This window comes from Lithobates pipiens, unplaced genomic scaffold (assembly GCF_037356315.1).
Source record: "Lithobates pipiens isolate NorthernLeopardFrog02 unplaced genomic scaffold, aLitPip1_a1.2 Scaffold_18, whole genome shotgun sequence".
Lineage (NCBI taxonomy): Eukaryota > Metazoa > Chordata > Amphibia > Anura > Ranidae > Lithobates > Lithobates pipiens.
Genome location: NW_027507758.1, coordinates 614,324,645 through 614,346,254, shown reverse-complemented (window position 1 = coordinate 614,346,254; position 21,610 = coordinate 614,324,645). Strand labels below are relative to the sequence as shown.

At 42.4% G+C, this 21,610-nt stretch overlaps 1 protein-coding gene across 1 annotated transcript in view; it reads right to left on the bottom strand.

Annotated features, from left to right (window-relative positions):
• Positions 1–21,610, bottom strand: part of LOC143989263 (uncharacterized) — a 436,678-nt gene that overhangs the window by 389,117 nt on the left and 25,951 nt on the right. Inside the window, exons 3-4 of the mRNA XM_077489335.1 lie at positions 8,981–9,130; positions 6,965–7,108 (exon numbers count right to left, since the gene is read on the bottom strand). Coding sequence (XP_077345461.1) covers positions 6,965–7,108; positions 8,981–9,130 — 294 coding nt within the window. The remainder of the gene's footprint in view (positions 1–6,964; positions 7,109–8,980; positions 9,131–21,610) is intronic.

The following is a 21,610-nucleotide window of genomic DNA, read 5'->3' as shown; positions in this document are numbered from 1 at the left end:
GATCTGCTGTTCCTAGTGATCAGGAACAGCGATCTCCCTCCTCCTCCAGTCAGTCCCCTCCCCTCATAGTTAGAAACACCTCCCTAGGGAACACTTAACCCCTTGATCACCCCCTAGTGTTAACCCCTTCCCTGCCAGTGACATTTATACAGTAATCAGTGGCTATTTTTAGCTCTGATCACTGTATAAATGTCACTAGTCCCAAAAAAGTGTCAAAAGTGTCTGATCTGTCTGCCCCAATGTCGCAGTCATGCTAAAAATCGCAGACCACCACCATTACCAGTAAAAAAAAAAAAATTACTAATAAAAATGCCTTAAATATATCCCCCATTTTGTAGACGCTATAACTTTTGCGCAAACCAATCAATATGCAATTATTGCAATTTTTTTTAACCAAAAATATGTAGAATACATTTTGGCCTAAACTGATAAGGAAATGTAATTTTTTGGGAGGGATTTTTATTATGGTAAAAAGTAAAAAATATTGTTTTTTTTTCAAAATTGTCACTCTTTTTTGTTTAGTGTGCAAAAAATAAAAACCACAAAGGTGATCAAATACCACCAAAAGAAAGTTTTATTTGTGAGGAAAAAAGGACATCAATTTTGTTTTGGGTACAGGGTCGCAAGACCGCCCAGTTGCCAGTTAAAGCGTCGCAGTGCCATATTGCAAAAAATGGCCTGGTCATTAAGGGGGTTAATCCTTCTGGGGCTGAAGTGGTTAAGGTTGCAAGGGTGTTATGAGTGCTCCTTTCAGAGGACTAACATAAATGACCCTCCATTCTCTTCTATGGAATGGCGGGTGTAAGTGGACATGTGTCTGTTTACACCCACCTACATCTAATCTACTAAAAATGAATGGATGAGGTTCTGTTACCCTCCATCTGGGTGGATCTGATAGCAGTCGGGGTTCGTTTACATCCGACTGCCCATAGAGGAGAGCAGGCTGTGTCCGTGTCTACTCAGCATAAGCGGAGCGGACACGGACCAGCTATACGCCTTCTCAGTGGAGGATCAGCAGACAGATACTCCGCAGAGCAAGTGGACTCCTGATGAAATACGGCCCATGTGAAAGGGGCCTTAACCTCATAAGGGTGGCCTGATGTCCCAAAAATGTATGCTGCCATCCTATCTGATCAAAGTTTATAAAAATTGTTACTTTCTATCTCTCTCTCTCTCTCTCCCGTCTGATCAATGTTTATAAACAATGTTACTTTTTGTATCTCTCTATCTCCCGTCTGAACAATGTTTATCATTTTTCTTTACATTGAATGTCTCTATCTTCCATCTGATCAATGTTTATAAACTATGTTATTTTGTATCTCTCTATCTCCAATCTGATTGATGTTTATAAAAAATGTTACTTTGTATCTATCTCCCGTCTGATCAACATTTATAAACAATGTTACTTTGTATCTCTCTATCTCCCGTCTGATCAATATTTATAAACAATATTATTTTGTATTTACCCTGTTTCCCCAAAAATAAGACCTAGAGTGATTGTCGGTGATGGCTGCAATATAAGTCCTACCCCCCAAATAAGCCCTACCCTGTTTCCCCCGAAAATAAGCCCTACCCTGAAAATAAGACCTACAAGGACTTTAACTAGGGCGTATTTGGGGGTAGGGCTTATATTGCAGCCATCACCGACAATCACACTAGGTCTTATTTTCGGGGAAACAGGGTATCTCCTGTCTGATCAATGTTTATAAACAATGTTAGTTTGTAGCTCTCTATCTCCTGTCTGAAAAATATTCCTAAATATGTTGCTTTCTACCTCTCAATCTTACATCTGAACAATGTTTATAAACATTGTGTCAGATGTCCTTTTTTTGATAGCAGCAGCTTTTAAAGCTGCTGTATTTACACAGGAACTCCCTGCTGTAATTTTGACAGCCATTAGTGACAAATAAAATAGGGAACAGCAGCGATTAAGAAGGACAGGATGTACTACACACACCCTGTTTACTCCCAGTGTGTACAACTGGATGGACGCTTTTACAAAGCTGCTAAAAGCTGGATGAAAGCTCTGCAAAGGCTTTGTATAAACTTGCTGTACACTAGAGATGGCCTTGCGGTTTGCCTGGCGGTCGGTTCGTGGTGAATTTTGCTCGTTCGTGATTCACCAAACCGGCGGACTTCTGGCACTGTTCGCGGTGGCCATATTTGTTTACATTGTGAAGAACTTTGACCCATAACACATCCATCATGGGGTACAGGACAGCCAATTGAGACATTTCAGCACATGGACAATTGGGCATTCCCCCTACCTTATAAATAGACCTAATCTGGTGGCCATTTTACATTCTGTCTTATGTCAGTGTAGGGAGAGGTTGCTGTGTGGAGCAGGGACAGACTGTAGTGACACAAATCGCTAGCTATTAGGTCCACAAAAGTCCTTTTAAGGACTGGTATAGGTGTACATTATATAGGGTTCTGGTGCACTGCTGCTGACGGCTGTGCTGCTGATTGCTGAGTGCACTGCTGACCTATTCTGCAGCTGTATTTTGTCAGTGTAGGGACAGGACGCTGTGTGGAGCAGGGACAGTCAGTTTAATCACTAGCTATTACTATTAGGTCCACAAAGGTCCTTTTAAGGACTGGTATAGATGTACAGTATATAGGGTTCTGGTGCACTGCTGCTGACTGCTGTGCTGCTGATTGCTGAGTGCACTGCTGACCGATTCTGCAGCTGTCTTTTGTCAGTGTAGGGACAGGACGCTGTGTGGAGCAGGGAAAGTCAGTTTAATCAGTAGCTATTACTATTAGGTCCACAAAGGTCCTTTTAAGGACTGGTATAGGTGTACAGTATATAGAGTTGTACACGTATAATATACTTTCTTTCAAATATAGAAAGCATATTATAGTACACTGCATGCAGTGCTGCTGACCGATTCTGCAGCTGTCGTTTCTCAGTGTATGGAGGGACAGTTTGGTTTTTGGAGCCGGGACAGTCTGCAATTCACTAGCTAGCTACTATTAGGTCCACAAATGTCCTTTTAAGGACTGGTATAGGTGTACTATTTGGTGTGCAGTATATAGTGGTGTAATACACGTATAAAATACTTACTTAGTATAGTGCATTTCCACTGTGCAGCATTGTGACTGCTGACCAACGCAATTAAAAAAGTATTATAACTGGTGTGATAGACCAGTGGCCCCCAAAAACGACAGATTGAAGCGGGGTGTTATATACCTTCTTCCACATACATACTGCACTTCTCTAGAGACTTTTGTCACATGGTCATTTAAAAAATGACAGGCAGAGGAAGAGGCAGGCCCTTCCGCAGGGGTGGTAGGGGTAGGGCAGGAGCAACAGACTTGAGCCAAAGTGGCAAATTGCAGAAGTTGCGTGCGATTACGTCAAAGGACGCACCAGACTTGGTTGAGTGTCTCACTCAGCCTTACTCTTTTGCACCCTCCTCATCCTCTTGATCTGCACCCTCTTCTTCACTCTCTGCTGTGTGCACCCCCAAAGACACTACCACCAACACCACCACCACCATATACCTTCCGCTTGAGTCACAGGAATTATTTTCCGATCCATCACAAGACATTGCCGATGCGCAGCCACTCTTGGCATTGGATCAGGAAGAGGAGGTAGCAACAACCATCACTCAGAAGTCTGACGACAGTACACAGATCAGCCCAAGGAGGAGGTTGGTCCCCAGTGTTGCTGCCTACTCCAAGATCTCTAATTATAGTGATGGGGAAGGTGACGTCGATGATGACGTGTCTAGTGATGTCACATGGGTGCCCATAAGAGAGGAAGAGGAGAGGAGTTCAGAGGGAGATATGGACCAGCAGATAGGGAGGAGAAGCAGGCAGAACTTAGATTGCACAGCAGGGACAAATCAGACTGCTAATGAGCGAGGCATCAACCATGTACGGTCACATCTGGCGCTCCCAGGACGCTGGCACATGGCTCCGCAGTGTGGGCTTTCTTTAACGTGTCCGCTGCTGACAGTCGTGTTGCCATCTGCAGCCTTTGCACTCAATGCATAAGTAGCGGTAAGCTCAACACTCACCTAGGGACGACCGCCTTAAGAAGGCACATGAGCTGCCATCACCGAGCCCAGTGGGAGCAACGAAACCCACACTCCAGGCTCTCCCCATCCAGCCTCGTCTTCTACTGCTCCTTCTCCTCTCTCCTCACAATTGTCCTCCACTCCATCTTGTATCATGCCACCCTCACGTTTTTTTGGAAAAAGGCAGGCTTCCGTGGGCCAAATGTTCGAGCGTAAAAAAATTATGATGCCGGATAACCCTCTTGCCCAATGGTTGACAGTTGGCTTGTCAGAACTGATAGCCCGCCAACTACTGCCATATAAACTGGTGGACTTGGAGCCCTTTCGAAAATTGTGGCCATTGGAACACCACAATGGAAGGTAGCAGGAAAGAAGTATTTCTCACAGAAGGGCATCCCAGAGCTATATGGCCATGTTCAGCGGCAAGTGAATGTATCGCTGGCACACAGTGTCGGTGCCAAGATACATCTGACCACAGACACGTGGTCTAGCAAACACGGGCAGGGAAGGTATATGACACAATCTGCCGGTCAGACGTCTTATTTGCGATTGCCCGACGCGATGGAACTCAACCTTCTATATGCTTGATAGGCTGCTCCAGTTAATGACTACCTGTACGAAATCTGCGGCAGAACAGGTTCTGGGGAACTTGTTTTTTTTCACTGCGCCAGTGGCTGCTCATGTGCGACGCATGCAGACTTCTGTGGCCATTTGATGAGATCACCAAATTGGTCAGTCGCAGCCATGGTGTCATCAGTGACATGGTGCCTTATGCCTTCTTTATGGAGCGTGCATTGCGTCGTGTCATTGATCAAGCTGTGGAGGAGCAGGAGCAGGAAGATGAGGAAGTCGCAATGCCCGATGAATTCCCAGGGGGGGCTACTCTATCTGAGACAAGTCAACAACAGGAGTGTGAAGAGGAGTCAGCAGAGGATGGTGCCGGGGCGGATGAGGAGGAGCAAGAAGAGCATGCTTTAAACCTTTCTGGGATCCCTGTTGTGCGTGGATGGGGAGAGGAGAACAAGGAGGATGACATTATCCTGGATGATGAGCAGGAGCCAGCCCACCACACCGCTTCCAGTTTAGTGCAAATGGGGGCCTTCATGCTCCAGTGTTTTAACAGGGACCCCCGTATAAAAAGCATAAAGGTCAAGAACCAGTACTGGGTGGCAACATACTTAGACCTCCGGTACCAACACAAAATGGTAGAAATGTTACCAACATCACAGAGGGCTGTCAGAATGGAACACTTACAGGCCTTGCTTCGACAACTGCTGCATTCTGCTTTTGCGTGCGCTGGCAGAAGAGGAATTCCCACTCCCAGAGAAAGAGTTGCGGGTACCAATCCAACAGCGCCTGCAAGAAGAGGGCGGTTTGAAGATGTGTTGGTGACTTCTGATATGAGGTCATTCTTTCAGCGACCCATCGACAGGTCTCATCCGGATCCAGCACCAGGGAACGCCTAGACCGACATGTGTCCGACTACATTGGGTTAACGGCCGATGTGGACGCTCTGAGAAGTGATGAACCCCTGGACTACTGGGTGGGCAGGCTTGACCTCTGGCCAGAGCTTTCCCAATTTCCAATGGAACTGTTGGCTTGCCCCTCGTCCAGTGTCCTCTCCAAAAGGACGTTCAGCGCAGCAGGGGGGATCGTGACTGATAAGCGCACTCGCCTAGCTCATGACAATGTTGACTACCTCACATTTATAAAAATGAATGAGGCATGGATCTCAGAGGAATTCAACACATGACCAGTAGACCATGTATATGCATAACTCTATAAACGATTTATTTAATCTAGCACACGGACCTTTTTTCTACCTTTGGCTCACTTCCTTGTACAAAAAAAGCACACCGTACTATATGCCCATACCCTCCTGTTTGAAGAGGTTGAGTGGTGTCATATTTTTGGGTCCCGCAGCGAGTTGCTGGTATCAGTGCTGCTGTCAGTGCTCTCTATCTCGGTACTGGTGTCAGTGCTCTCTCTCTATCACAGTGCTGGTGTCAGTGCTCTCTATCGCGGTGTTGGTGTCAGTGCTCTCTATCTTGGTGCTGGTGTCAGTGCTTTCTATCTTGGTGCTGGTGTCAGTGCTCTCTATCTCAGTGCTGGTGTCAGTGCGCTCTATCACGGTGTTGGTGTCAGTGCTGTCTATCACAGTGCTGGTGTGGTGTCAGTGCTCTCTATCTCGGTGCTGCTGTCAGTGCTCTCTATCTCGGTGCTGGTGTCAGTGCTCAGTCTCTATCGCGGTGCTGGTGTCAGTGAGGAAGATAGCAGCAGAGAAGCCAATCAGCAGGCAGTCGCCAGCACCATGGCTGAGGATCAGCACTGGACTGGCACCTCCGGACCACCGCAGTGGAGTCCTGCATAGGTGGGGGTAAGGGCCGGCAGAGGGAGGGGCTCAAGCACAGGTTGGAACACTGGGACACTGGCACAGGACTGTGCTGCCCTGACTGTGGCACTGATCATCTCCTGAACTCCCTTCATAGCCTGCCCTAACCTTGCCTCTCCTCCATGGCCTTCACACGCTCCTGAATTGTCAAAATTTCACAGATAAAAAAAGGATGCTTGTCGTTGTCGATCCCAGATTCACTTAATACTTTTGTTATGTCAGTGTCCATGTTGTGGGACTATGTGTGCACAGTTAGAAGTATTTTGTGGCTGAAAATATGACCTGGAGGTTTTTAAGATTCGCCTGCCATTAAAGTCAATGGGGTCCACCGCAAATTTTGCGGTTCGCGAACTTTTGGACGCTTTTCGGGAAACGTCCCGTCAGAAGTTCGTCCATCACTACTGTACACATTGTTCTTATACAAGCTGGTAAAGGGAGGATCGGATTATTGGCTCCTAGGGACAATACTGACACTTCCACCCTCACATTTGGGTAATATCTGGTCTGTACTAGGCCACTTAATATCTTATCACAGTCATCCACTTACCGATGGGTTCCTGGCAAGCAGCAGAACAGCTCGTTTTACAACACTTCATTGTCCCAGGACAATCCGAGTCTACTTTACAACCCGGGGGGGCGGGCAAACACACTGCAAGAGTTTTAACCACGGGACAGGTGCCCGATTTCACTCCTGGGAAAAACACATTTATCATTATTATTATTATTATTATTATTATTATCATTATTAGTATTATTATTTTTACAGGTAGTTAAAATACCTATAAAAAAAATGTGTTTACCAAAAATATGTAGAATACATTTTGGCCTAAACTGATTTTTTTATTTTATGGAGGGATATTTATCATAGCAAAAAGTAAAAAATATTGTCTTTTTTTCAAAATCGTCACATTTTTTTTTTGTTTAGTACACAAAAAATAAAAAACGCAGATGTGATCAAAAACCAGCAAAAGAAAGTTCTATTTGTGGGGAAAAAAGGACGTTAATTTTGTTTTGGGTACAATGTTACTTTGTATCTCTCTATCTCCTGTCTGATCATTGTTTATAAAAAAATTTGACTTTTTATTTCTCAATCTCCTGTCTGATCAATGTTTATAAACAATGTTACTTTTTGTATCTCTATCTCTCTCTTGTCCAATCAATGTGTATAAACAATGTTACTTTGTATCTCTCCATCTCCCGTCTGATCAATGTTTATAAAAAAAAATTACTTTGTATCTCTCCATCTCCTGTCTGATCAATGTTTATAAACAATGTTACTTTTTGATCATGGGAGAAACACATGAATGTGAGTGATATTTGTTGCTGCTCCCCCCCAAATGGGTCACAATATGGGAAAATCTCCCCCAATGGGGTTTTTCCGCAGTGAAATTATAGTCATTGAATTTATTTTAAAAAAGATTTTATTGAAATAACAACAGGACATAAACACATATAAATGTTTAAAATATGAGCTCCAGTCAGAGATATGTGTAAACATTAAATTTTACAATATTGTAGCCATACAATGGTATATGTTAATATCTAAAATGCAAAGCCCCAACGTGTTTTGTCATGCGTGGTCAAAGTCTTCCTCAGGGGATTAACATGCTGTCAAAGAATGTACAAACATTATTTATATCTATCAACGGTATGTATTTCCATAACACAAAGTCCCTCGTATACACAAGGGAAAATTGTAAAAATGGCATATTTACCAATGAAGGATGCACATGAAAGATCTCCTGAGTGGGGGTTCCTTTAAAAGTCAATCAGCAATCCCGTGCACTCATGTGATATATAGTCTAAGGGGGAGACCCACTCACATGTGACTAACAAGAAGCCACGCATATATATATATTTTATATATAAATAATGTTTGTACATTCTTTGACAGCAAATTAATTCCCTGAGGAAGACTTTGACCACGCATGTCGAAACACGTTGGGAATTTGCATTTTAGATATTAACATATACTGTTGTATGGTTACTGTTGTATGGTTACAATATTGTAAAATTGAATGTTTACACGGATCTCTGACCGGAGCTCATATTTTAAACATTTATGTGTGTTTATGTCCTGTTAATATAATTTCAATAAAATCTTTTTTAAATAAATTCAATGACTATAATTCCCACTGGGGGAGATTTTCCATATTGCAATGTTTATAAACACTGTGTCAGATGTACTTTTTTTTGACAGAAGCAGCTTTTAAAGCTGCTGTATTTACACAGGAACTCCCTACTGTCATTTTGACAGCTAATTAGTGGCAAATGAGATGGGGGAATGACAGCAAGGAAGAAGGACAGGATGTACTACACACACCCTGTTTACTCCCAGTGTGTACAACTGGATGGACGCTTTTACAAAGCTGGACGAAAGCTCTGCAAAGGCTTTGTAAATACTTGCTGTACACATTGTTCTTGTACAAGCTGCACTGGGAGAAGAAAAGGAAGGATCAGATTATTGGCTCCTAGGGGCAATACTGACAGTTCCACCCTCACATTTGGGTAAGATGTGGTCTGTACCGGGCCACTTAATATCTTATCACAGTCATCCACTTACCGATGGGTTCCGAGCAACCATAAGAACAGCCGACGTCACAGCACTTCATTGTCCCGCTACAATCAGAATCTGATTTACAACTCCTGGGAATGGGGAGCTTACATGCTACAAGGGTGTTAACCACGGGACAGATGCCCGGTTTCACCACCACTGCAGGAAAAAAACACATTTATTATTATTATTATTATTATTTTTACAGGTAGTTATATTTACCTATCGCTTTACAGATACATTGTACATTCACGTCAGTCCCGGCCCTCCAGGATATAACAAGGCAATAACTGTCTATACTGAGAATGAGTCTTTACAATCACTTTAAGCCTACATAAAACTCGCATTTCTTTGGACATCGGGTGCTCTTTCCTTCTTTTCCAAGTCTACATGTGGAAATGACCGTAAGGCCGAATCGTAAAAAAAGTCTACATGTGGAAATGACCGTAAGGCCGAATCGTAAAAGGTAGCAGCCCAAGCCCCAAGAGAGTTCACTGGCACCATCCACCATTGGGCATAACCTATTGGAAAGGGATTTCTTCCTACTCACCCACACAATTTCCCATCCATTACCAGTGACTGATCCAGTCAGTCCAGTGTGGTCTCCAGTACAAACCAGTTACCACTGTAGCTTGTGTCTCTGCTTCTCCTTCTAAGCCCCTCCACCAGTCATCCCAAGACCATAGCAAGCATGTTATCCACTCACAGTTTGACTTTTACAAGCCTGTCTTAATACTACATTATGGAGAACCATTAAGGCAGGGTGACACCTTTATTTAGCTTTCTATTGGCCATGGGAGTTAGGCGAAAATTGGATGTGTAAAGGAAGCCTAAAGCGGAACTTCACCCAAAAAGGGGAAGTTCCTCTCTTCCTCCTCCCCCCCCCCTCCTTTACATTTGTAGACACTATAACTTTTCAATATACACTTATTGCGATTTTTTTTTTACCAAAAATATGTAGAATACATTTTGGCCTAAACTGATGAAGACATTTTTTATTTTTGGGGGGGATATTTATTATAGCAAAAATTGACGCTCTTTTTTTGTTCATTGCGCAAAATGTAAAAAACGCAAAGGTGATCAAATACCACCAAAAGACAGCTCTATTTGTGGGGAAAAAAAGGACATCAATTTTGTTTTGGGTACAGGGTCACACAATCGCCCAATTGTCAGGTAAAGCAGCGCAGTGCCGTCTCGCAAAAAATGGCCTGGTCATTAAGAGGTTAAATCCTTCCGGGGCTGAAGTGGTTAAGGTTGCAAGGGGGGTGCCCACTCAATTCTCCCGGGTTATCACGCTGGGCATCATGGGGGGGGGTGGGTATCCCGCATTGGTTATTGGTTTTAGTCCTCTAATGGGTGGGCCCGGGGGGGGTGCCAATAAAGGGGGGGCAGCAGAGAATGCCATTTCAAATTAATTTAATTGTTCAAAGATTCTTACCATACCCCCATCAATTGGATCCGCAGAAGCAGCACCCCTGTTTAAGAACCCCTGCTCAAGTCTACTTTTAGTTTGCTTTCTACATAGTGTGTCACCAGATTCTCAGTGAGGACTTAATCTGTCCTGGCATGGTCCTGAGAGCAGGGAAAGGAAGCCAGCTGAGCCTTGCTTGATAGTCCAGGCTACCTTGGGGTCACAAATCACGGGTGTCGGGGGGTGCCGACCAGCAGGTGGGGGGCTTATTGGTGGGGTTGTTCCACTTCCATGGTCATTTCATGATTCATGCCTCAGAGCGTTTTCTGTCATGATCGGTTTCTGTCATAGCGGTTCTGTCTTTAGCGTGTTCTGTCATAGCTTTTCTATCATAACGGTCCTGTCATTAGCGTTTCTGTCATAGTGGTTCTGTCATTAGCATGTTCTGCATAGTGGTTCTGTCATTAGCATGTTCTGTCATAGCGGTTCTGTCATTAGTATGTTCTGTCATAGCGGTTCTGTCATTAGTCTTTCTTCTGATTAATTCTGTTGTGCATGTTAATCTGATCTTTCTGTTCCAGCATGACTGTGCTCCTGTGCACAAAGCCAGCTCCACTAAGACATGGTTTGACCAGTCTGGTGTAGAGCAAATTTAATGTCCTGCACAGATCCCTGACCTAAACCCTACTGAACACCTTTGGGATTCAACCCTGCTGAACACTTTTTGGACCTCAGCCGTACTGAACACCTTTGAGCTTGATCCCTACTCAACACGTTTGGACCTCAACCCTACTGAACAGATTTGGACCTCAACCTTACTTACCCTACTGAACTCCTTTGGACTTCAACCCTACTAAAGTCCTTTGTACCTCAACTCTACCAAAGTCTAACTCCTTTGTACCTCAACCCTACTGAACACATTTAGACTTCAACCTTAAGATACATCTTTGGAGGTCAACTCTAATGAAAGCTTTTGGATATCAACCCTAATGAATGCCTTTGGATCTCAACCTTTCTGAACACCTTTGGACCTTAACCCTACTGAACACCTTTGGACCTTAACCTTACTGAATACCTTTGCACCGCAATCCTACTGAAGTCCTTTGTATCTCAACCCTCCTAACAACCTTTAGACTTTAACCCTGTGGTACATGTTTGGACCTCGACCCTAACGAATGCCTTTGGATCTAAACCCTACTAAACACATTTGGATCCCAACCCTACTGAACAGTGAACACCTTTGGACCTCAACCCTACTGAACACCTTTGGACTTCAATCCTACTGAACTGCTTTGGACCTCAACCCAACTGAACACCTTTGGACCTCAACCCAATTGAACACCTTTGGACCTCAACACTACCTTAACACTTTTGGACCTCAAACTTACTGAACACCTTTCGACTTTAACCCTGTGTTACAATCCTAACAAATGCCTTTGGATCTCAACCCTACTAAACACATGACCTCAGGAATGGGCACAAATTCCCACAGATCTACACCAAAATCTTGTGGATAGCCATCCAAGAACAGTGGAGGCTATTATAGTAGTGAAGGGGGGGTCAACTCTATATTAATAGCCATGATTTTGCAATGAAATGTCCAACAAGTTTATATATGCGTGATGGTTAGGGGTCCACAAACTATGGACCATATAGTGTAGAGTTCCTACATGTTATAAGTGGTGAAATGGATATGGGAGCTAAATGGGGGAGGACAAAGTGTATCAAGAGCTGGGTCTCGTGCTTTTTATGCCAAGTAGTGTTTCAACGCTACTCTATCCTCTTCATATTTTGTACTATTAGTTACAAATTCATGCTTTTTTTTCAATCAATATTTATTCGCTCTTTGGGATTTATTTATCAATGTTTTAACCCACGAGTCACACAACTTTCTCCAAAGATTCACCAGCACTTAAATAAAATGATGTGAACTAAAGACTGCAAGAAGGAAATCACAAGCCAGCCCATATTCTGGAATACATCACTGGTGATTGGGGGGGGGGTGATATTTTTAAAGCTTTTCTCTGTCTAAGAATATTAGAAAGGGTTAGAGAATGAGGGTTGCTCCCTCCTGCTCCTCTTTCGGAACCTCCACACTCATTCTGTTTTCTCATTTCAGTTTGTGTGCAAGCATAGCGCCTATACAACCCAGGGGCTCTGTTATAATGTAAAGACATCCTTTAGAGTCAGTTGGATTGTGTGTTACACAGGTGCTGTGTTTTAATCCCATGCAGGTTTTTTACACGTCTTGTGACTTTATAATTGTATAATGGGGGGGAGGGGGGCATTAGAGTGAAAGCTCCTCTGGTACAGAGATTGACATGACTGGCTCAGTGTTCTCTGTACAACACTGCGGTATATGTCAGAGCTATATAAATGTATAATAATAGTGTCAGCCCCACCAATCTCATGTCTGCAGTCTGGATAGAATAAATCTAATTTGCGGATGGTTTTTATATCTGTATTCTAGAAGGAAGAGATGTCAGGACCGTGCCAGAAACCTGTCATTATCTGTTATTGTTTCCCCAATTTCACAATAAGCTTTTTCCTTTGGTGGCATCATACCCATCTTGTGTGTAAATCCCTGGAGGTGTCACAATAAAGCCTGTATTCCACGGTACACCTCTGATATAGAACACACGAGGAACTGGAGAGGCATTCCCCATGTCAGTCCTAATATTCATAGCTAATGTCTGTTTGCATCAAAAATAAAGGGTCAAGATTTGCATATTTTGCAGCACATGTTTAAGCAAGCCCTATGTGGGAATTTTTAAATTCTATTTTAACTTTTTACAAGGGAGGAACAGCAAGATTTTATTGTCAACTGAAGCACTTTAAGGCGACAATAGAATGAATGGTTGCTTCATGATACAGTGCCTTGAAAAAGAATTCACACCCCTTGAAATTATCCACATTTTGCCATGTTACAAACAAAAACATAAATGCATTTTAATGGGATTTTATGTGATAGACCAACACAAAGTGGCACATAATTGTGGAAGGAAAATGATAAATGGTTTTCAAAATGTTTTACAAATAAATATCTGAAAAGTGTGGCGTGCATTGTATTCAGCCCCTTTACTCTGATACCCCTAAAATCTAGTGGAACCAATTGACTTTAGATGTCTCCTAAATAGTAAACAGAGTCTACCTGTGTGTAATTTAATCTCAGTATAAATACAGTAGAGCTGTTCTGTGAAGCCCTCAAAAGGGCAAGGAGAGTATTCATCAGGGAAGCAGCTAAATGGCCCATGGTAAATCTGAAGGAGCTGCAGAGATCCACAGCTCAGGTGGGAGAATCTGTCCACGGGACAACTATTAGTCGTGCTCTCCACAAATCTGGACTTTATGAAAGAATGGCAAGAAGAAAGCCATTGTGAAAGAAAGCCATAAGAAGTCCCATTTGCAGTTTGCAAGAAGCCATAAGGAAGACACAGCAAACACGTGAAAGAAGGTGCTCTGGTCAGATGAGACCAAAATTTTAATTTTTGGCCTAAAAGCAAAACATGATCTGTGGGGAAAACTAACACTGCACATCACCCTGAACAAACCATCCCCACCGTGAAACATGGTGGTGGCAGCATCATGTTGTGGCAATGCTTTTCTTCAGCAGGTACAGGGAAGCTGGTCAGAGTTTATGGGAAGATGGATGGAACCAAATACAGGGCAATCTTAGAAAAAAACCTGTTATGCCATGTATACATGATCGGAAAAAGACGGATGAGAGCTTTTGGTCTGAAAATGTGACCGTGTGTATGCTCCATCTGACTTTTGCTGTCCAAATTCCAGCCAGCAAAAGATTGAGAGCATGTTCTCAATTTTTCGGTCGGAAAAAGTTCAGATCGGAAATTCCCATTGTCTGTAGCAATTCCGACTCGCAAAATTCCTACGCATGCTCGGAAACAATTTGGCGCATGCTCGTAAGCATTGAACTTCATTTTCTGGGCTTGTCATAGTGTTGTACATCACGCCTTCTTGGCGGTCGAAAGTTCAGCGAAGTTTTGTGTGACCGTGTTTATGCAAGCCAAGCTTGAGCGGAATTCCGTTGGAAAATCCGCTCATGTGTATGCGACATTAGAGTCTGCAAAAGACTTGAGACTAGGGCGGGGGTTCACTTTGCAGCAGGACAACGGCCCTAAACATACAGCCAGAGTTACAATGGAATGGTTTAGATCAAAGCATATTCGTTAGAATGGCCCAGTCAAAGTCCAGACCTAAATCCAGTGGAGAATCTGTGGCAAGACTTGAAAATTGCTGTTCACAAACGCTCTCCATCCAATATGACAGAGCTTGAGCTATTTTGCAATGAAGAATGGGCAAAAATGTCACTCTCTAGATGTGCAAAGCTGGTAGAAACATCCCCCAAAAGACTTGCAGCTACAATTGCATTTAAACTCAGGAAGACCCGTGTTCCACACAGGCTGGGATATTCCTATTCCTGAAAAGCCCTTAAATGTTTTTTCTTTATTGTTCATCTGGACATTTTTTTAAAATAATAAAGCCCGTAAGTGCAGGCAATCTCAACCTATACTTACCTTCTCCCATGATCTTACCACTGGTATGGCTTCTCTTCACTCTGTGCATTTATTTATTTCTATGGGTAGCTGCGTTCATGGTGGCCTCCAGCTGTTATTTGGGTGCAGCTCTCCCGCATTGGAACCAACAGGCCATGGCACACATGCCATTTGGTTTGTATGGGGATCCGTGACATTGGTGGCAGAGGTGGGATTGTGCTTCCTAGCTGTGAACATGTCCAAACCACCACCATGATCCAAGGTTCAGATAGCAGGAGAGGACGGGTATAGATATCAGCCGCCATAGAAGATGAAATCGAAAGGAGGTTGCGAGAGATGTGGATACAGCACAGGGGACCAGTGTCAATGCAGGTCCTGCTGGGATGGTATGATTCTGTCTGTCTGCAATTCTACAAAATAATACAAAAAATCGATAGCTCGCGAGCAGCGCCTCCAGGGAAAAATTCCCCCCTCCCTCCAGCCTGTCCCCGGTACATGCTAGAAACACATTTACATTCCATAATCGGTTGCTCCCAAGGCAGACAAAGAATATAATAATAGGATACAGCCACACCTCAAACAATTTAGTAAAAAGTATACAACAATTTATGAGACCAAGCTCAATATTTCAGCAGTTGGAAAAGTGGAATTTCCCTTCATATTTTCTTGAGAGAAAAAATTGTTCAGAAATATTACTGTCCAAAGTGAAAGAGCACCTTCATTCTTTCAACACACAACAGACATATAGAATCCATGATAACAGGGGTAAAAGAAAATGCTGGGTGTGGTTGTACGGTGAGTCTGATTAGTTCAGATCAGACTTGAGTTCTTGGTCACCCTGTGCCCCTAGTAGACATAGAGTAAGTTACACATAGAAGGGCCCGGGGGAGCAGGACAAGTAATTTCCAGAGCTTTCTAAGGTAAGCTGGGTTCCACAAACCCCCCACCCAAAGTGAATCCCTTCCGAATCTGTAAGACCTGGTTGATGCCTGAAACTACCTTTTTCCTACCAGAATCTCTGTAGACAAAGCCAATCCAAATAGCACATCTGGATTGTATTCTGTCCTAGGTGTCTATTGTTGTGGCCTAATACTTTTCCAGAAGGTGCTCAAGCAACTTCCCCCCTGTGCACCAAATAAAGAGAGTTGCTTGCTCCTGCACCTCCACCACTCAGGAGAAGCCTTGTCTTTTTTTTTGTGAATAAAAGGTGTTCACTGATTGGAGCGGAGGAGCTGATGACATCACAGTTTCATCTTTGAGAATGCTGAGTTCCCAAAGATTAATAGCCTTACCATACACAAGACTGCACCCCACAAAACCCTCCCTTCCGCTTAAAGGGGTTGTAAAGGTTCGTTTTTTATTTTCTAAATAGGTTCCTTTAAGCTAGTGCATTGTTGGTTCACTTACCTTTTCCTTCGATTTCCCTTATAAATGTTTTTTTCTTTGTTCTCTTTGTCTGATTTTCTCACTTCCTGTTCCTCCTCAGTAAGCTGTTCAGTAAGCTGTTCTGGCTGACTAACCACCAGCTCGGATGATGGTGAGAAGTTTACTGAGGAGAAACAGGAAGTGAGAAATTCAGACAAAGAAAAAAAACATTTAGAAGGGAAATCGAAGGAAAAGGTAAGTGAACCAACAATACACTAGCTTAGAGGAACCTATGTAGAAAATAAAAAACGAACCTTTACAACCCCTTTAAGTCAATGCCATCTTTATCCATTCTGGTGCAAACATTCTACATGCTTTCATACTTCTTCCACTGATGTCACCAATAAATCCTGCACATGCCAAGCCCCACTTTAGATCAGACAGGGTGTGGCCCAATTGCAAGACGGAGCACCTGACGCTACTGAGACTATGTGCTCTGCAAATCCTGGAACAGCGAGCATGCTAGGTATGCAGCAGTAACTGGGCATGGTCAGCTCTGCGTAATCAGCGAAAACGAAACTTCGGAAATCTGAAATAATATTGTTTCAGATGGCCTGGAAACAATTTCACTGACATATAATCACACACATCGGCTTAACTTGATGGACTTGTGTCTTTTTTTCAACCTCACCTACTATGTTACTATGCAGTTTGATAATATGTACAGTATGTAGCACCCTGGTGTTTTGCCAGGTAGTAATTGTCCAGGTCAATTGTTAGTAGATCCACTGATCCCTCTCTAATTATGGAATTGCTGCACCTTTTCTCTTCTGTCACTAGGTGGCACTGTGGCTAGTGACATTAGATTGACAAGGGCTCTGCAAGGTCAGATTATAAGTGGATGGATGTCTCAGCCAACTGGCAGGGTTTTTTTTGTGGTTAGAGGTAAAAGGGAAGCAGTCGCCGCTAAGGGACCATCCACCTTGTTACCGGAGACTACTGTGTGTAAGCTTGAGCAAGTACCAGAGCAGTCTTCTCACCAGCCGGGGACAGTGAAGAAGTGGGAAAGCTTCAGCAAGTGCCAAGCTAGGTTAGCGGGGGTGACACTTGAGGAGTATACAGCGGGATAGCTGTGGAAATGCTCAGGAGATTCAGTGACGATTGGATCTGGAAGTCTAGTGAGAGACTGTGAGTTCAGTGAGTGAAGATCTATGGTGGGATATTGTGAGATAAGAGAATAACCTTTCTGTGTTACCAAGAGTTATGTGCAAATACCTTTAGTGACTGTTACAAGTACAGTTGCCATAAGAGACAGCGGTCCTACCTATAGAGATGTTGCATCCAGCTGGAGGCCTTTCCCTATATAGCTGTCTACCTATAGAGTTTCAGAATCTGTCAATTATCATTGCAGCTACTCAAGGGTGTCCTGGCCCTAACCTACTCTCCCACAATTTTTTATAAGAGACAATAAATTTCTTGTTCGCATTCAAAAAGTAACTGGCACCCATCATTTCATCTTGCATTACATCCACCATGCCTAAAGTGCAAGATGATTTCTCTTTTTGGTGAAACACACGTTACAACACACTTCTGTGCATGTACATTCAAGTTAAATTTGTGGTGCAAGGTAATGGCTTCTTCTGTGCAGTGCACTATGGTGATAGATGGCATCTTACCTCACAGCTGTAAGGTAACAGCATGTATATAATAATGACAGGTGATTCCTCTGTATATCCTGACGGTAAGTGGACTCCTATGCGTGTGTATTTTCAATATGGGGATAGAAGTCTGCTCCTTTGTGATCAAATACTGCTATCACTTCCACAGTTTTGCTTATGATTCCCGCAATGAAAGTGCATGTAGAGTAACATAGTGAAGAAGAAAGGGATTCCAGAATGGTGTAGTATGTTTTTACAGCTTCATTTATTGAATAAAACAAAGATTCAGGTACTCACATTACATAGTATCATTCAGTTTAAAAAAACATGAGCGCCAAGCTTGCCAGCGTCACTTCCGGTGCCTCTGTATCCCTAAGCGTGTCATCAGGGTCACGTGACTTCATCAGGGGATGTATATAGGCACTGGAAGTGTCCTTAAATATGTTAACAAATTGGCTAATGGGGCGGGCATTTTCTTGTAGACCAATGAAAGGAAGTGCGACTGTGGTCATTTTTCCATAGACGCACTATGGGACGTGGATCACGGCCATTTCCTTGTAGTTCAGCGTTAAACATACAGCATAGAGGCCATTTTCCCGGTGATGTGTGGGTATGTTAAAAAGTAAGAAGTACATTTAAAAAAGGGGGCATTAAAAGAGAAAGAGGGAAAATAAAGACTTTCCTAAATAGCATACAAGGTGTCAGTGGGTGAATCCCTTCAACATTGGACTCACAAGGGAAAGAGAGAACCTCTAACAAAAACTAGCAGACAGTATAATTTTACTAGAATGGTGTCACAAACTCTATCTATGAAACAACTAGCCCAATAATATCAGAATGGATATGCGAAATGAGCGAGATGTGTTTCATGGAAAAACAAATAAGAGAAGAAGGCTATGTGAAAAGCCAGATACCAACGGTGTGGAAAAAATGGGAAGAGTTTCGGTCCTCAAAAGGAATGGTAGAATATTTATAAATTAAAGAAGGGGGGGGGGAGGGAGAGGAGGGGGATTATGGTTGTGGTTTTTTTTTTTTTTTTTTATTTATATTAAATGAAGAGTAAAATGTTTGGGTTTTATGTATGACAATGTATGATGATGTTGTAAATGGATATGTATGTTTTATGATTATTATAAAAACAATAAAGAGAAGATTTGAAACAAAATTTGTGGTACAGGGGACACCAGAAATAGCATAGCGCAAGCTAAGTACATTAAGTATATCTAAAAATAGGAATAAAAATCTATAAAGATTTTTTAGACACATGCTCCAGAAATTCGGCGATATTAAATTATGACAATATTAAAAAATATATATAATAAATCAGATACATATGACCAGCGATTGTAATAGAATCACTATATAAAAATTTTCATTTTAAACCACACAAGATATGTGTAGATCAAGGGGAGAGACAAAATACACAAGAGGGACAAACTGTAAAATCACTAAGAAAACAATTAAGATCAAAATCTACATTTAATCCTTGCGGTGAAAAGGTATACAATGTAAAAATCCATTTGGATTCCAGTTAGCTCAACATTCTGACTTGATGGCTACCCCGCCAGTGTCTAATATAGGGTTCTATTCCCCAAAATTTTAAATGGGTGGGATCTTTGTTATGGCATGTGGCCAAATGCTTAGATACACTATGCTTATCGAATCATTTTATGATGTTCTGTACATGTTCTTTGATGTGTATCTTTAGTGGTCTTTTGGTTCACCCTACAGATTGTAGTCCACAGCTGCATTCTAAAATATATACTAACCCTTCCGTATTGCAGCGTATGAATTCTTTTACTTCATAGGTGTTTCCTGTACTAGTGGAGGTGAAACTAATTTTCTTCATATTTGGGGGTTTTGTTTTAGTACACGCAAAACACCGCTTACAGGGAAAGAAGCCTTTTCCGGTGAAGAACGTAAAGCCTCTATTCGATGGCTATGGGATGCTCTTCACTATTTTGTCTCAAATTGTAGTGGCTCTTCTGTAAACGAAGTTAGGATATTCAGGGAGTACACCTTGCAAATGTCTATCAGCTAGTAAAATGCACCAGTGTCGCATAATCATTTTTTCAATTTTTTTTTGGGTTGTATACTGTAGTCTACAATGATTGATAATGATCGATATACTATCGATTACTGGTTCTTGTTTCTTCTCATCCTTGATCAATTCGTTACAATTATTTTCTGCTACTTCTGATATTCTTGAATGTATCCGTTATCATAACCTTTTTCAATAAATCTCATCATAACGGCATCCTTGTGGGTGCAGTTCCACCTTAGGCGCATCAGTTGACCCTTTGGGATATTGTAGAGCCAGTTCCTATGATGACATAACGGAAGATAGCTCTTAAAGTGCGTTTTTGAAGAATATGGTTTTGTTATGTGATTTCCAAATCTAGGAACGTGATCATCTTCTCACCAATATCCCAAGTCAATATGATGTTTCTGTCATTTATATTTAAATTCTCTAGGAAGAGGATCAGATTGTCCATTCCGCAGGATGAAGATGTCATCAATATATCTTAATCAATTCGCTTGGTGTGTCTTAAAAAACTGCTTCTTCTTCCCACTGTGCCATAAACAGGCCTGCCACTCTGGGAGCAAACTTTGCTCCCATGGCAACTCCAGTTTTTTTGGTAATAATAATTTTGGTTATACCAGAAGTAACTAATTTTGAGACAAAAATCTAAACTTTTGACCAAATATTTCCTTTGGATGCAAGGCAACATAGTATATTTTCTTAACCCACATTTTACAGCTTCACATGCTTGGTGGTGAAAAATGACAGTATACAATGAAGAAACATCGGCCATAGCCATGATTCAAGGTCTTCCCTTTTTTAGGATCTCTTCTATGATCTGTACAATGTGTTTGGTATCCCTCAAGTATGCATGTGTTTAATGTACTGCTGCCTGTAGAAAATTGTCAATATATAGACCCATTCTAGCTGTAAGGGAATCAATCCCATTGACTATTGGTCTTGGGGGTGGGTCAATTTTATCTTTGTGCATCTTCGGTACAGAATATAGAATTGGTGTGCGACATGATTCTGGTGTTCCTTTTTACTGAGTATGTCCCTTTTGTGGCCAAAATGTACTATATGTTCCATTGCTTTCCTACATTTAAACATGGGTTTGCATGATAGCCGATTATATATACTTTCATCCTGCAATAATAGATTCATACTCTCATGGTATTGTGCTTTAGCAAGGACCACGATGCTAAAGCACATGGATGAGCGAGTTTGGGGTGGAGGTACTCGACTGGCTGCACAGAGTCCTGACCTCAACCCAATAGAAAACTGTTGGGATAAATTAGAGAGGAGACTGTGAGCCAGGCGTTCTCATCTAACATCAGTGCCTGGTCTCTCAACTGCACTTCTGGAAGAATGGTCAAACATTCCCATAGACACACTAAACCTTATGGACAGCCTTCATGGCCTTACCAGAAGCTGTTCGAGCTGCAAAGGGTGGACCAAATCAATTTTTAACCCTACGGACTAAGACTAGGCTGCCATTAAAGTCTGTGTGGGTGTAAAGGCATCCCAATACTTTTGACTAGATAGTGTATCTGGCAAGATTTAAAATGGTGGTGGAACCCTCCTACATATAAATACTACATTTCAATGTGATTTTAGGACCTGGGAGATGAGACAACTTCTCTACATAAAGCAGCATGTTTGTGATTT